The sequence below is a fragment of the Macrobrachium nipponense genome, chromosome 1 (genome assembly GCF_015104395.2).
Source record: "Macrobrachium nipponense isolate FS-2020 chromosome 1, ASM1510439v2, whole genome shotgun sequence".
NCBI lineage: Eukaryota > Metazoa > Arthropoda > Malacostraca > Decapoda > Palaemonidae > Macrobrachium > Macrobrachium nipponense.
The window spans coordinates 64,672,341-64,687,322 of NC_087200.1; the positions used below are offsets into that span (position 1 = coordinate 64,672,341).

Here is a 14,982-nt window from a genome sequence, read left to right on the forward strand (position 1 = left end):
TCACCGTAAATTATCTTTTAGTCCATGTAATTCAATTCCATTTTTGTTTATTCAATTCCATCTCGTTTTGTGTTATTCGCTTTCTTGTAAAACGATTGAGAGTTTTACCTTTGACCAAAATCTGCGGGCAGTCATACTATACCACAAGAACATTGATACTGAACGCTAATCCCTCACTGCACCTAATTGAATCCTGCTTGCTACTAAGGCAATGACAAAAATCCGACATAAATATTACGAAGTCCTATAATACTGTTGTTATTGTTTTTATGGGAAATCTATTTGAAAAAATACTTCGTTTTGTGGAAAGAAGTATTATTTAAGAATGAATGTAGGTATTCTGACAGCTTTTTACATTTTGCTGCAAAGTTTTCACCTAACGAGGTGAACTGGAAGCAATTACTTGAGGTTCCCTGCTCCTAGCTGCAACCCCTTTTATTCCTTTTACGGCAACTCCGTTCATATCTTTCTTCTATATTACTTCAACTCTGCAAAAAGAAAAAAAAATTTTTATAGTGCAACTGCGAGGCCTTCCTCCTGTTACACCTTTCAAGCCTACCTACTCTCAATTTTCTTTCCAGCGAAGAATGACCTCACTGGTCCCAGCACTTGGCCCTTAGACTAAATCTTGTATTCCAATTCCAGTTATTCTGATATCCGCGCAAAATTGAACTTTTACACAATTTTGCTGACTCGGCGAGTAAGCCTACAAACTACTTTGCTGTTATTGTTGTTGTTCTTGTTCTTGTCGTTGTTGTTGTTAGGAGAGTAGGAAAGGTCTATGAAAAAGCCTTAAAGGGTCTGAAAGAGGCTGTTTTGCGTTGAGTTAAAGATACAGGAATTTTAGGATAGGGTATTTATGATATATTTATTAAAATGAAAATGTAAAAAATAAATAACGTGCTTGTCAAACATTACAGAACAATTATTTATAATAAGATATACCGTACTTATTTCAATTTTCGTTGATGAAATAAGGGACTATTTGACCGTAGATTTTGGCATACGCCCTGAGTAAGCTGGAGGTCGGATCACCCCTAGTTCATTTTGGTAAAGACCAGACATGAACGAATGTACAAGAATTCACGTATACAACCAAAATGGCTTCTTGGCTCAGAGTTTGCCACGAAAAATGTTTCCATTAATATTATTATTATTTCTATTATTTCAGATCCAAAGACTGGCTCATGAGCCCAGCTCGTCATCGGCATTCAACCAGCAGCATTATTTCGCCGCACGATGACTCCTCCCACCGCAGCTTGACAACCAATCACGTGCTCATGTCTCCAGTCAACGGTGCCAAATCACCAGTCAGGTCTCGATCCCCGGAAATGGACAGCGGCACCTTCGAGCACGCGTCGCTAACGCCCACCATTGCTGACCTCCTCACTCGTGGTAAGACGAAATTTTTTTTTTTCTCTCTCTCTCTCGTACAAACAAATACACACACTCTGTTTGTCTCTGTTGACACACGCACACACACGCACGCACGTACAGACAAGAACACACACTCTCTCGTCTCCGTTCACACACACATACATACTCACGCACGCACAAACAAAAACACACACTCTGTCTTGTCTCTGTTAATAAATTACCATCAAAACGAACAAAGGCATTGCAAAGTCATTCCACTTATCTGACACCAGACAAAGTACGTCCCGGCAAATATGTACCAAATGGGCGTTACTCGCTGGATACTTTATGTCATCACTTCGCAATGTTGGGGCAGCACTTACCATTTCACGCCATTTGTAACATACCGTTTATGGTCCACGTGAAGCAGAAGGGGTTGTGGGGGTGGGGGGTGTGGACGGGCGGGGGGGGGGGGGAGAAGGCGGTTCTTACTCAGTCTACTAGAAAAAAGAAAAGCGTTACCTTTAAGGTAGAAACATATCTAATACGTAATAAAAGCTTATCTATTAAGTAATAAGCAAAGAGATCCTAAATTTGGGATATTTTTGTTAGATAGTGACCCCCCATAGAGGGTTTTAACCCGGTCCGTATTCACTTTTAGAGCCGTGTTTAGTGCAAGCCAGTTCGGGATGACCGTGAAAACATAAACAAAAGACTGTCAATATCATCGAAATAATGACCCAAAAAAAACATTAGTCCTAGATAACGACCTCCGAAAACCATTGAGGGTCACTATCCAGGAAAGATCCCTTAAATTTTCTGTATTTCTCAGATATCTACTGACTTTATTATTTTGATAGCCCCCTTAGGTCCTTAATTCCGAGAGGGGATTTTGAATTATGTTGAGAAATTTCAAGTAAAGTTCATGAACCTTTTTCATTTATAAATGGTAACGATGAAAATGCAATTGAATCTTACGACGCTTAATGCTGTGTCACAATATCCCTCGATTCAAATTTCTTTATGATACCAAACGTAGAAAAACATCTACTCGCCTTCTCTCCCTCCCTCAGACAGAGCAACTACCATTGGCTCATCTACCTATATATCTGTTCATCCATCCCTATGCTATAGTATACTAATCCTCTGCCTTCAAATATCAAATTCTACAATCAATCAGCATTTTCTAATTGTAATCGCCGTCAATATGGTGCACAGTGTCATATGTCATAATTCTAAGTAAACCGGACTCACGGAGGGCCTTACCATATCAACCTTTGCCTTCAGTGACTAGTGTCTGTTTCGCCTTCCCTCTGAGACTCCCCTTGTAGCTGGCTCTATTCCATCCCGAATTCAAGCTCAAGGACATTATCGACCTTCTGCCTAACCAGGTGCTGCGGCTTTTGATAATTTATAGTCGAGACCTTGCAATTATTCAAGACAATGACCATCGATGATTATATCATTCGTGAAAATTATTACCTGGGATTACAGTTAACTGGAATAATCATTATTGCATGAATGGCTATCATATATAAGGCGATTATTTGACACTGAATTCTTGTGATCCTAATTATTCTTCACAGCAATTATTGACGACAGTAAGTATCTGTGACACCAATAATTTACGAAACTTACTTTTTCTATGACAATCAAAAATAACAAGAATGTAGAAAAATTTAACCCAATTGTTACCATGTTTCATTTCATTTCATTTGTTTCTGCGTATAGTTGACACCTTTCTCTCTCTCTCTCTCTCTCTCTCTCTCTCTCTCTCTCTCTCCATCTGATCTACTGATGACCGCAAATTACCGTGTAATGAACTGGCATAATTGGTTCAGTGTCACTTACTCACATTTCTCACCAGGTGTCGACATCATGTTATTGTCAACGTCTCCAGGTAAGGCACTTGAGAGGAAAATTAGACGGAAGTCAAATCAGGTTGATTTATCATAATTTATGCATGATGTTTACGATATTTTTGAAGTAGTGGTATACTTGCTTGCTATGCGGCTCAAAAGTGTATCAGTTTCTTTCTAAATCCATTTATGCATGTTCTTGGTAATCTGAAATTCGGTTAGTGTTCTTGGTAAAACATTACTTTGTTTCTTGGTTCGCCTGACGGTAACTACTCGATACCCAATTGTTTTAGATAGACTCTGAGGTTTGCACATCATGTAGTACGATGTCCTCTTCTTGTCCACCCAGCCTCAAAAAATTCCTAAGGTCGTGAACTCGACGGTTAGCCGGTAATATCCCTCCCCCAGAACATACCATTCCATTTCAGAATGTGAAATCCACTTTCTTCCTTTATACTTTCAGGAAAGTTTCGATCTTTCCCTCCGTCAAAGGAATTACTTTTGCCAAAGTAACATGGTGAACTAAAGTGAAGTTTTGCCAAATTCATGATTTTGAAGTTAGGCTGTAGAAATATATAGTTTGCTCTGGACAATCTTCAAAATTCTCTCTATAATTCGACATGGAATAATTGCTTTTCAGCCTTCGGGTGCATTTTTGCAAAATCTCTAGACGTTTTGTTTATACTGCGCTTTATGGAATGCCAGGAAGACGTCGAGTTTTTCTTTTGCCGGAATTTCAGCTTTGTAGATCGGCCACCGAGTTTTTATTTGCCAGTAGATTCATCTAATACTTTCCCTAAGAAACTCATGTCTTGATTCATCTTATTTAAACTACCTTATGCATCATTATTATTATTATTATTATTATTATTATTATTATTATTATTATTATTATTATTATTATTATTATTATTATTATTATTATTATTATTATTATTATTATTATTATTATTCAAAGAAAACTCATAATCACCTGAATCAATAAAATGGGAAAGTGAATCCAGAGCAGTATGTCTGTTTGATTTTGTTATTTAAAATATATATATTTTATTTTTATATTTTAAATAACAAAATCAAACAAACATACCACTGTGGATTTACTTTCCAATTATTATTATTATTATTAAGAATGTATGTATATAATTCAAGATAGTTAACAAATAGATCAATAAATAGACACAGGTAAAACCTATCACCCATATAACAGTGGAAAGCCACGGTGCACACCCGATATCATCACCCAAGATTTGGAAATACCTCCTGTATAATGACTTCTCAGCATCAGGCAGTTAGAATACAGTGCGTTAGATGCCCCGGTGACCCCAGCAACCAGATGACCTGATTAAGAAAAAAAAAAAAAGTTTATTCAGTTATAATCTGTAATTTATCAATGACGGTGGCGCTTGCTATACCGCTGGTACTCCAACCAGCTGATTTGCGTTTGGTTGTTCCCTGGATGGGTTACGTAAATGAAATGCCACGCGCCAATAGGGCATTTGGGCTGGCAAACTCATCTTATAATCCTACGTTAGGCAGTCAAGTGTAACACCTATTTATATGTACACACGCTTACACACACACACACACACACACACACACACACACACACACACACATATATATATATATATATATATATATATATATATATATATATATATATATATATATATATATATACATATGGGCTGCATGGCGTAGAATCTCGTACAAAACAACAGGAAATGTACCCATCGCTTTCGGGTTATTTCAACACATTCTCAAGGGACAATGTCTGTACGTAGGCCTTTATACAGGACGCAAGTGTACAGATCTAAATCAGTTTTCTACTCGTTGCCTTAATTTTCTATTGCCTTCTTAATATGTCCTGCTTCAATATAACTTCTTCATAAATGACAAAATCGTATGCTGGTCTTTGCCAGTTGTCGATTCATTAATACTAACAAATAATGTTAGGACGGTTTTACGATTAATTTTTTTCTCTTTATTTGCATTGCCAATTTTAGTGTGAATTCTGGGATGTTACCTTAGCATCATGCGATTCAACTTTTTTTTTTAAGTTTAATCTCCAGGATTTACCTGCAATTGGTTGACTTGCTTCAAACAATTCTTTATACTCTTTTTTATATTTTTTCTCTAAAAATTTGCAGCTTCCGTGCATCTCCTTACGTACACAAAAATGTCATATGTTATACCTATTTTTCTTGTCTGTTCGTGGGTGTTCAGTTTTGGGCATTGGCGATTTTGTTGAAGCTATTTGGCTTCATTCTTACTATTTGTTCAAAGGCAGTTAAATTGTTTAATCATTATTGTACAGTTTCAGGACACGGTATAACGAGGTCGATGACCCCCGAGGGCGTCCCCCGACCGCGCATGCCCAGGTCAGTCAGTTCCATGGAGACGTACCATAGTTCTTCGCCTCTCCATCTGGAGTTACCGAATCGGAGCAAGAGTGTCCTTGACCGACCCTCAATGCCCGGGTAAGACATTGAATCATCTGATAACCTCGAGTACTATTCAACTTTCTGATACGAATAATCTTAGCTAACTTCAAAATATAGTTGGTGACATGAGAGAAGCCATAAGACGCCAGAGTGCCTTTTGGTACAAAGGGAGAAGGAAGGAAAAGAGAGAAAGTTTGGGGAAATAAAGTTTAGGACAAATATCGTAGGCGCTTCGCCCGATTTCAGTGTTTCGTCGCCTCTCATTGTTAAGGAAACTTACAAACAAGAAGACAGCTGCTGCTATATCCTTGGGAGATTGCGGGGCAGGAGTGGCGCTCGTGGGTCATTATTATTAGTTTCCAACTCCCGTTTCTCCTTCCAGAGAACCGCCGAAGAGGAGCCAGTCTCTGAACTTCACAGATGTTCCGGATGGACGCGACGACATCAAGGAAGTCCACTTCTACACTCTTTCCACCTCCACGCTTCTCTTCCATCTGCTTCACTCTCTGTGGGTGGCGTCCTCTCTAGTAAGTGCACCGGGGTATTCAAGTTCACACTTGACATTTTACGCTGATATAGGAGTTTTCCGTTTTGTGTGTCAGCATACAGCAGTGGTAACAGGAACCTCGCCGCGTTCGTAAGTGGGTCTTCGAGTAGTACTAAGATACTTGATAAGATGCAGAGAGAGATAGAGAGAGAGAGAGAGAGAGAGAGAGAGACGTGGGGGGGGGGGGGGGGGGGGGGGGGGGGGCCGGGGGGAGGAGATCTTACAAACTGACTGCACAATGGAATCGATACATTTGAAACCAATTGATCTTGGTTTCTGTCGCACTATCGACATTCCAAGGTAAATTTATCCATTACCTTTCGTATTCAGCAAGAGAACCTATACGCGTGCATCTTTTATTATCTGTGATTTGTTCATGTGAGAGAAAAATCCCAAAATCAGCGAAAAAGGATAATAGCTAAAAATTCCAATATTACTACTAGGCTCGGTCTGCAGAAAAAACAACGTAGGAATACTTTCTAATATTTGCTCAGATATTTTTTGGCCAAAAAGGTGCATGCTCTCCTCCAGAATATTACTTTTCATCTTCTGTCATATTATTACATACTAAAAAGAATGCATAGCCCGTAGCTTAACCGGTGAAAACCGCGTACAAAATGTAGAGTTCAATTCTTTTCATCCTGGGTAGCCGTGCGTAGGTTCTATTTTTTCATTTGATTACGTGGCATCGAATATTTTCTATAATTAATCATTGCTGTGATACTCAGGCGTTTTAGTACCTCGAATCCTAAAGCGGACGTCACCTTGTAAAAAAGCTTAATTACGTCATGGCATTTTATTATGGGAACGTTTGAAAAATGCTCAAACAGTACCTACAGGTTGGGCTTCACACCTGCTGTACTCCTTAACGATATTCAGGCTCGTCGAGTATGTTTTAATAGATGTCAGCTTAACGAACGAGAATTTGTTGAAAGTGTCACTGCAAGTGCCACACTTCTAGTGCCTCTCAGCAAGTGCCACACTTCTAGTGCCAAACTTTTAGTGTCACTCTGCAAGTGGCACTCTTCAAGTGCTACTCTGCAAGTGCCACACTTCAAGCGCCACTCAGCAAGTGCCACATTTCACATGCTGCACTTCAGGTGCCACTGTGCAAGTGCTGCACTTCAAGTGCCACTCTTGAAGTGCCACACTTCAAGGTTCTTTCCATTCCACCAGAAACAGACGCTGTATGAAGGAAAGCTGCGACCTCCTCAGCAAGACCTTCTGCAAGAGAGAGACATTGACGCGGAGTTCACCGAGCTTCAGTCAGAGCTCCTGTCTGCCATGACCATTGAGGATCAGTTTTCGAGACTCCAAGAGCTCCAGCAAGGGGCGGCCAAGTATTACCCTGTCAGGAGACTCTTCTGGAAGGTTAGCTACCATCTGCCATTCATCATGTGTATTCATCCTTAATTAAAAGGGAAGAATGTTAATGAGCACCAGTAGCAGTCTTTAAAAGCGTTATGCAAGCATGCAGTTTTTTAATGTCCGTTAGCAAAGCGTTGAATGTCTATGTTGAAAATAATTATCTCCCATAGTTTACAGTTCTCACGGTAGGCCTTCATTTTGGTGCCGCTTTTAATAATCAATAATCATGAAGACCTTGTTCTCATACTTAGGTAAGTGGGAGTTTGGGGGCATTTCTTAGTTTCATTATTGTATTTATGTCATATATATTACACGGTTACTGTTGGTAGGTACTAAAGAAACGTAATCCCTGGTTGGGTTATCAGTGTAGTGTTCTCTGCCTTCTAATAACTATGTGCACATGATAAGCGGTTTTGACAGAAAAATTAATTACTCTACTTATGACGATAATGCTCTCTGATTTAGTCTTAGTTCATTTTGCTTACTTTTTCCAATTGTTTATTTTTTTATTCTCTGTTCCTTTCGCCAAACTGTGCTGCTCTCATTGTTAGAACCTCCTTGTCTGTAGCTTTCTACTTTTTCAACAAGGTGTGCTAGTTTCTGTTAGTAATAATAATAAATATGATAATATATTTTTCTAGGATCCAAACATGCTACAAACTTTGCGAGGTCTTTTGAAGCAATATTCCAAGTGCAGCAAAGACGGACAAGGAGACAGACTTGAAGAGGACGACCTACAAGAACGTCAGGACGAACTGGAACTGTTGGCCTTTACATTAGAAACGTTGTCAACCTGCCTCCAGGGAACGCAGAGGTGCCCCTTGAAAATGAAGGTATCTTCCATACAGAACTGCTAGACTATATAAATTGAAGTAAATTTCTAATCACGATCGTTTTTCCTCTTTCCATCTTTTTTTATTTGATCAGAGTCTATTCAAAGAATTATATCTCTCTCTAGTTTCTAGCTTTGTGATTTTGAGTTGTCCGTGGATATCTGTGTAGATCGGAATGCAAGTTTTTTTCTTATTTACCAACTGGAGAAGGTCCTAACTGCACCATCAGTCTCTCGAATTTCTTTGTTCTTTAACACCAGACAGTTTATGTCAAACTGCTCAAAATCGTAATTGTACCTAACCAGCTTGTACTTCAATTCCAGGCCCTTCAGCAGGATAAAAATAACAGCCTGAAAGACCTTATAACCGAGGTGATTACTGTGCCGGAAGTCCCAGCTGTTTACAACTTCACATGTACACGATGGCTCACAGATTTCAGGGAACTGGCTTCAAATGCTTGGGAAAACTTGCCAGAAAGTGAAGTGAGTATTCTTTCAAAGATGCACTTTTTACGCTCTTTTGTATGACTCTCTACTTCATAAACCCTCTGATGCTAACAGTTAAAAGTGAATTAGTTTTACAAAAGCTGCTTTTACTTCTATTTTATTACATTTCAAGGGTGTCTTCTTTAGCCTCAACCAAGCCTGGGTCAGAACCGAGAGACCAACTTACAGCCATATTGCTTAAAAAGATTAGTCATTCAAACCAAATAGCTTTTTGCTTAGGGGCGCGCCGACGTCATAATGCCTCATTAGAAAGTAAGTGACAGTAACTGTCTTATGATTGAAGGGATTTGCTTAAAATTTTTACCACTTATTATACAACTAATACTGAAAGTATCGTCGTCAGGAAATAAAGAAATTCGACCTCCAAGTTCATAAATTTTGCAGTTGAAATTGTTTATAAATATGCAAATAAAAATAATTTGCAATAAAAATAATTTTCCTCGCGCCATATTAAAGATATATAGTTATGCTACATGTTGTGAAAGTTCTTCATATAAGAAACATACAATGAAATTTGCAAAAATAATCGGGTACGTAGATTGTTTGTTTGTATGGTGTTTTTACGTTGCATGGAACCAGTGGTTATTCAGCAACGGGACCAACGGCTTTAAGTGACTTCCGAACCACGTCGAGAATGAACTTCTATCGCCAGAAATATACATCTCTCACCCTCTCAGTGGAACGCCCTAGAATCGAACTCGCGGCCAACTAGGTGGCACGCCAACACCATACCGACCACGCCACTGAGGCGCTAGAAATGGGATCGGTGTTGGTGTCCGAAGGAAATGTTGCCATGTTGATTTACATGTCATAGTTATATTACTGTAAGAATAAGTCAGTTAATATAAAAAAAAGTCAATAAATACAGAGCTGATATAAAAACAAACCAATAAATACAAATCCGTAATACTAAGTCAAGAAATACAAACCATTACATGTAAATCTTTGGGCTCAGTACATCTGTGGTGCCACTTTCAAACGTCCAGAGACGATCGAGACATTTTGAGCGAGTTATCCTGATACTTCATTTCTTCGAAGTTACCACTAGAGGAAATGGAATATTTTAGGGGGTAACAAAAGTATATCAATGATTTCGAGCTAAAGGACAAGAACATTTTTTACAAGTTTTGCGACTATTTGTCGCTCAAAATTCCATACAATAGATGAATAAAAATTGTCAATAAACCCATATAAAATTTTCATTTATCAAAAACCCTTCAGGATATGTTTATTTAGGCATAAAACAGTCCAAAATTGTAACTGAATTTTGATCATTCCTTGAAATTCGGTGATCCGTGTGCCTCATAATATAAGACACTACGTGTATAATTACTGCAGATTTTCATTGAACCGCCTAATAACGAAAATTGAATAAAGGCAATGAATATATGTTCTCAGAATCCTACAATTAGTGTTAGATGTGTAAGTGAGATGAATAGGATATGAGTATCTGAAAATATAAAATACTAAGAATATATCTATAAGAATATATTTACTTCGACTTTTCATTCAAGCATTTACCAAGTTTCAAATCCCACAGCTCCTACGGCTGGTTCAGGAAGTAATCCACACGAGCGTTGGATGTCTCTATGAGCTTTTCTCTTCAGTCAATGAGCTTTCTTGGGTCACAAATACCCATAGTCCGAGCAGCGAGGTTGGACCAAGCCTTACTGCCATGCTTCAGGTGACTAAGATACGAGGGTTTAAGAATGTTGTGTATGAAGGTATAAACATGTGGTAAATTCAACTTGAAATCGTGTGATATCTATGTCTGTTGCTACATTAAACTAACTTGATACAATCTTGACTTTGTCTGTCACAGCACGCCCCTGTGGAGGAGTGGCTGTCGTACGGCGTCCCGCAGCTTCTGGTTCTTCTTCAGCCGGAACGCGCGAGGGAAATTAATGGGTCCGAGGCTTGCCTAACTCACCAATATTGCAGCGTGTTGAACACTCTTCTGCATCATAACCCTCAAGCACTCCACTACTGTACAACTCATTACGCTGAGGAACTCAGGTAAGTGGCTGGAATTTTATCCTTTTGTATAGAATAATGCAGAGGGCTGACAGTCTTTATCGTTTCTTGTAGACTGCACACTGACCGACGGTACAGTTTACTGAACCAGATTCCTAACCCAAAGAACATTTTACAAAGCAACGCATCTTTGGTAGCACCGAGATTACCGGGCACGTGACGCTGCATTTATGGCAATATCACATTTTTCCAAATATGAATAAGCACAATAAAATATGAAAAGATCCTGGAGAAATGTACCTTAAGGAGCACAGATACTGCCATAGGTGCTCATATTTTTAATAGTAAGTAATTCACACAAAGAAATCATAGTTTTGTCAGTAATGAGGGCAATGTCGGCATAAGACATGAGACATTCTACCACATCCAACTTACCTTCTGACTTCAGTTGTGTACTGCATATTATTTCATAACACATGCAGGATGTATCAATATATTTTTTGCCATTTGGCCACAATGTTCACCAACATCAAAATCTCAAAATCTATGTTTTTTTTTATTGTAGACTATAATCTGCTCCCCTTTTTTCTTTTTTTACCTAATGAGACAAATGAATTAAAATTCACATTTCAATCATATGTTTTATGACAATGGCTGCTTAAGAGTCTGGTAATCTTTGCTTATAAAAAAAATTCAGTACCGTAAAAATTCATTGGTGTATACAGGGAGCCTAAACGCAGTCTGTTCTGAACTCGCTTTGCTTGTTTCAACTATATCGTAATTACTTGTGAAATCACATCCACGTTTTCAGGAGCGCACGAATTCCATTGGTATTCGGCAATCCTAAGTGGATCACAGTGATCAGTCAAACCTAAAATGTAAGAAGAACGACTGTCATTCTTAGCAGTAGCATTAAAGTTTACAAAAGGTGTCCCATTGCAAAGACATTCTTTCACTTTTCATCTATAGCAGATTTTGCCATGATCCTATATTTTTTTTATGTCCGAGTGCAGGTACTACGTGCAAGAGTCAGTGGTGAGTTGCCGACTAGGAAAATGCCCCATCCGACCGCACACCTTGAAAATAGTTCGCACTTTGGCTCAACTGGTCATGTCTAAAAATACCCTTCGCTCCAGATGAAAAGAAGAAGAAGAGAACAGTGAGGAACCAGCTGAAGAAAACAAAGTTTAGCATAAAGTCTCGTCGACAGAAAAGAGGGCCTGGAATTCGCGCATCACTCAAAGAAAAAAATGGGAATGAATTGCTTGGAAACGGGAGGCTATAATAGTTTATATTCTGAAGGAAACTTTGTGCCTGCTCACTGAAAACAAGAAATGCATATTTGCCTAGTTCCTCGAGGCTCTGCAATAGCATTGGCCCCTGAAGCACTTACAGTGGAGTTCTTTCGAAGACACAAAGCCGTTTACTTATTATGAGGGGCCTGCTGTTTATTTATGAAAAGGCCATCGTAATCTTTACTAATTTTCTTTAGGAAGAAAGAATAATAAATCAATATCAAAATGCCGAGTGAACATAGTATTTCGAAATGGATTGAAAACCATGTCCCCATAATTCCTTGTTGATTGTGGCGTTACCTCAGAGAAAGTATTATATTCAAATCATTATCCAATCCAGAATTCATTTCAGGGAAAAATTAATCTCAGAAAGCAAAGGTTCAGGGTGGAAAAGGAATAATAATCAGATTTCGAGAGAGATAAAAAAAAGTGACTAAATGGTGACTGAGCGCTCAGTCAAGGTACAAAGTGACCCGTGTGTCCGCTATACGATAAACGATGGTACAAACTCTGTTATTGTATTTCACTAACAGTCACAGCAGGTTTTCAATATAAACAGAATGATTGTTAAAAACCAGAAATGCCATTCGTATGGATGAAAAAGGAATTACGACTTTCAGATTTTATTATGATTCTAATGAAGATTTTTTTAAAACGTTTTTGAATGAATGAAGAACACTTTATCGCTACAGCAAGAAAATGATTTTTTAGCATGATTATAAGATGAAATTCTTCTTTGCCTTTGGCACCGGAATATATTACAATTACAGACACGGCGCTGATGTCATACAGAAAAAAAAATAAAATTGACATACACGCAAGGTCAAAGATGCCTATGTTTTGCATTGATAAGGACCTCTCTCTCTCTCTCTCTCTCTCTCTCTCTCTCTCTCTCTCTCTCTCTCTCTCTCTCTCTCTCTCTCTCTCTCTCTTTCTAGGACTCGGACAACCTAAGTAGAATAACCTAGTAATATAACGTAGTACATGTTAATTGAAAAACGGTACATTTTCACTTAGTAATTAAAGTCACAAAAGAAAAAAATATAATATATCATGTCCCTTACTTTGTAATGCAAGAAGCAAACATTCATGTATTCTTTTTATGTTAGATACTTAGTTGTTGATTAAGGTACGAAATGTGCAAACGAGAATGTTTACAGGATCAAAACTGATAATGAATTCTTTTGATGAACAGTAACCAAAGATTTCCTGCTCCAGGCTATAAAACACTAGAGCGTCATTTTAAGAATATGAAAAACGTATAAGGAACTTTTTGTAATTGGAGATTTGAGAGACAAATAAAATTCTATAAGGATTAAAAGATGAATGCTCCAAGGATACTATTATTGATAATGACAGACTTGAAGACAGGAATTATTGAACTAAATATAAAAAGACTGCGTTAAAAGCGTGTGCTTAATATTTCTTTGTTTGAAGACTGGATGCGTGACAGCTCAAGAGAACCCTGCACAGTCACAATTTCAGTAACTAAGAATATCAGAGATGGCAACTCTATGAATATTTAGAATGAATATTATAGATCTATGAAGCGATGGCTATAGATCTGAAATGGTAACTAATAATATCCAGAATGTTCATTCCAATAATTCAAAGGTTAGTAAAGAGCCGATGAAAATACAGTGAGGAACGAATAGCCTTATAAAGAATGGGATTTTCTAGACAGCCTTTTGATGACTGATCGTTTAACACGTGTTCTTGCAGTTTGGGAATGAAAGTGACCCGTTCACCTAAGATGAATTATGTATTATAATAATATTTTATTTTATCAGAGTCGGGAACTGGCAGCCCTTCCATGACTTGGTGGGGGGAGGGGGAGGGGCGGCGGGGGGGGGGGGGGAGGGGGGGGGGGGGGGACAAGTACCTGTTCAGAGAGCTAAATAATCCCTTAAAGATCGAGGGGGAATTCGGCATGTTTCAATACTCAGCAAAGGACAATAATGTGTGCCACTTTGGCTTGGTATCTTCGCGTACCTTCTCCAAGATGTTAATACTAAACATGGCGGAAGCTCAACGGGAAGTCGTATCAAGTAGTAGCCCCTTGGCGATCGAAGATATCGTTTATTGATATAATTTATCAGCCACACAATATAGAAATGGGTGTATATAATACTTTGATCCCCGAGGGCCTCATACGGTGGACCCCACCATATTCGTGGGGAATGCGTTCCAGAACCCCCACGAATAGCTAGAATCCGAGAATACTTAGAGTCCCTACATAAACTCTAAAACTGCCTATTTTGTTAATTCAAACTGAAGAAAAATCCACTAAAAATGCATATACCTTGTTTTTTTAATAGTTTTATCACAGAAAGTGCATTTAATCATGTGATTTATATGAAAATACAGTATTTTTGGGGTATTTCTCATAGAAAAATAATGCGAATACGTTAATTTTCATTTTCCGCAAATAATGGGTAGATATGGTCCATAGAGAAATCCGTGAATGCGTGAGTCTGCATATCTCGAGAACGCGAATACAGGGGGTCCGCTGCACTAACATGGCATTCCACTGGGCTTCTGCCATTTAGTACTAGCACCTCTGAGTGGGTGATGCATCGATAACAAGCCAAACTATGTCCCAAAAATGATTTTTCAGGAATAAGAGTAGATAGATTAACATATCGTTCAAGTGAAAACCAACCACAGAAGATGTAAAGTATCAATGTTTAAGGTAAACTGTTGGGGTTCATTGGTAGACAGAATACATTTCAAGAAGCAAGAACATATGATTTTTTTTTTTCTTATGAAAACAAGTAACAACTTAGGATTAAGCATAACC

General features: G+C 38.3%; 1 protein-coding gene across 2 annotated transcripts in view; it reads left to right on the forward strand.

Moving 5' to 3' along the window:
- LOC135219366 (uncharacterized protein C12orf56-like) overlaps positions 1-13,960 on the forward strand; it is a 144,727-nt gene extending 130,767 nt beyond the window's left edge. The window contains exons 6-15 of one of the 2 annotated variants that reach the window (XM_064256076.1): positions 1,172-1,395; positions 3,224-3,256; positions 5,533-5,695; positions 6,042-6,186; positions 7,383-7,577; positions 8,216-8,407; positions 8,731-8,889; positions 10,454-10,597; positions 10,736-10,929; positions 11,901-13,960. In XM_064256076.1, the coding sequence (XP_064112146.1) occupies positions 1,172-1,395; positions 3,224-3,256; positions 5,533-5,695; positions 6,042-6,186; positions 7,383-7,577; positions 8,216-8,407; positions 8,731-8,889; positions 10,454-10,597; positions 10,736-10,929; positions 11,901-12,027 (1,576 nt within the window). In that variant the 3' untranslated portion in view covers positions 12,028-13,960. The remainder of the gene's footprint in view (positions 1-1,171; positions 1,396-3,223; positions 3,257-5,532; positions 5,696-6,041; positions 6,187-7,382; positions 7,578-8,215; positions 8,408-8,730; positions 8,890-10,453; positions 10,598-10,735; positions 10,930-11,900) is intronic. The other variant, XM_064256077.1, reaches the window with a different exon arrangement.
- Positions 13,961-14,982: the final 1,022 nt, after the last annotated feature.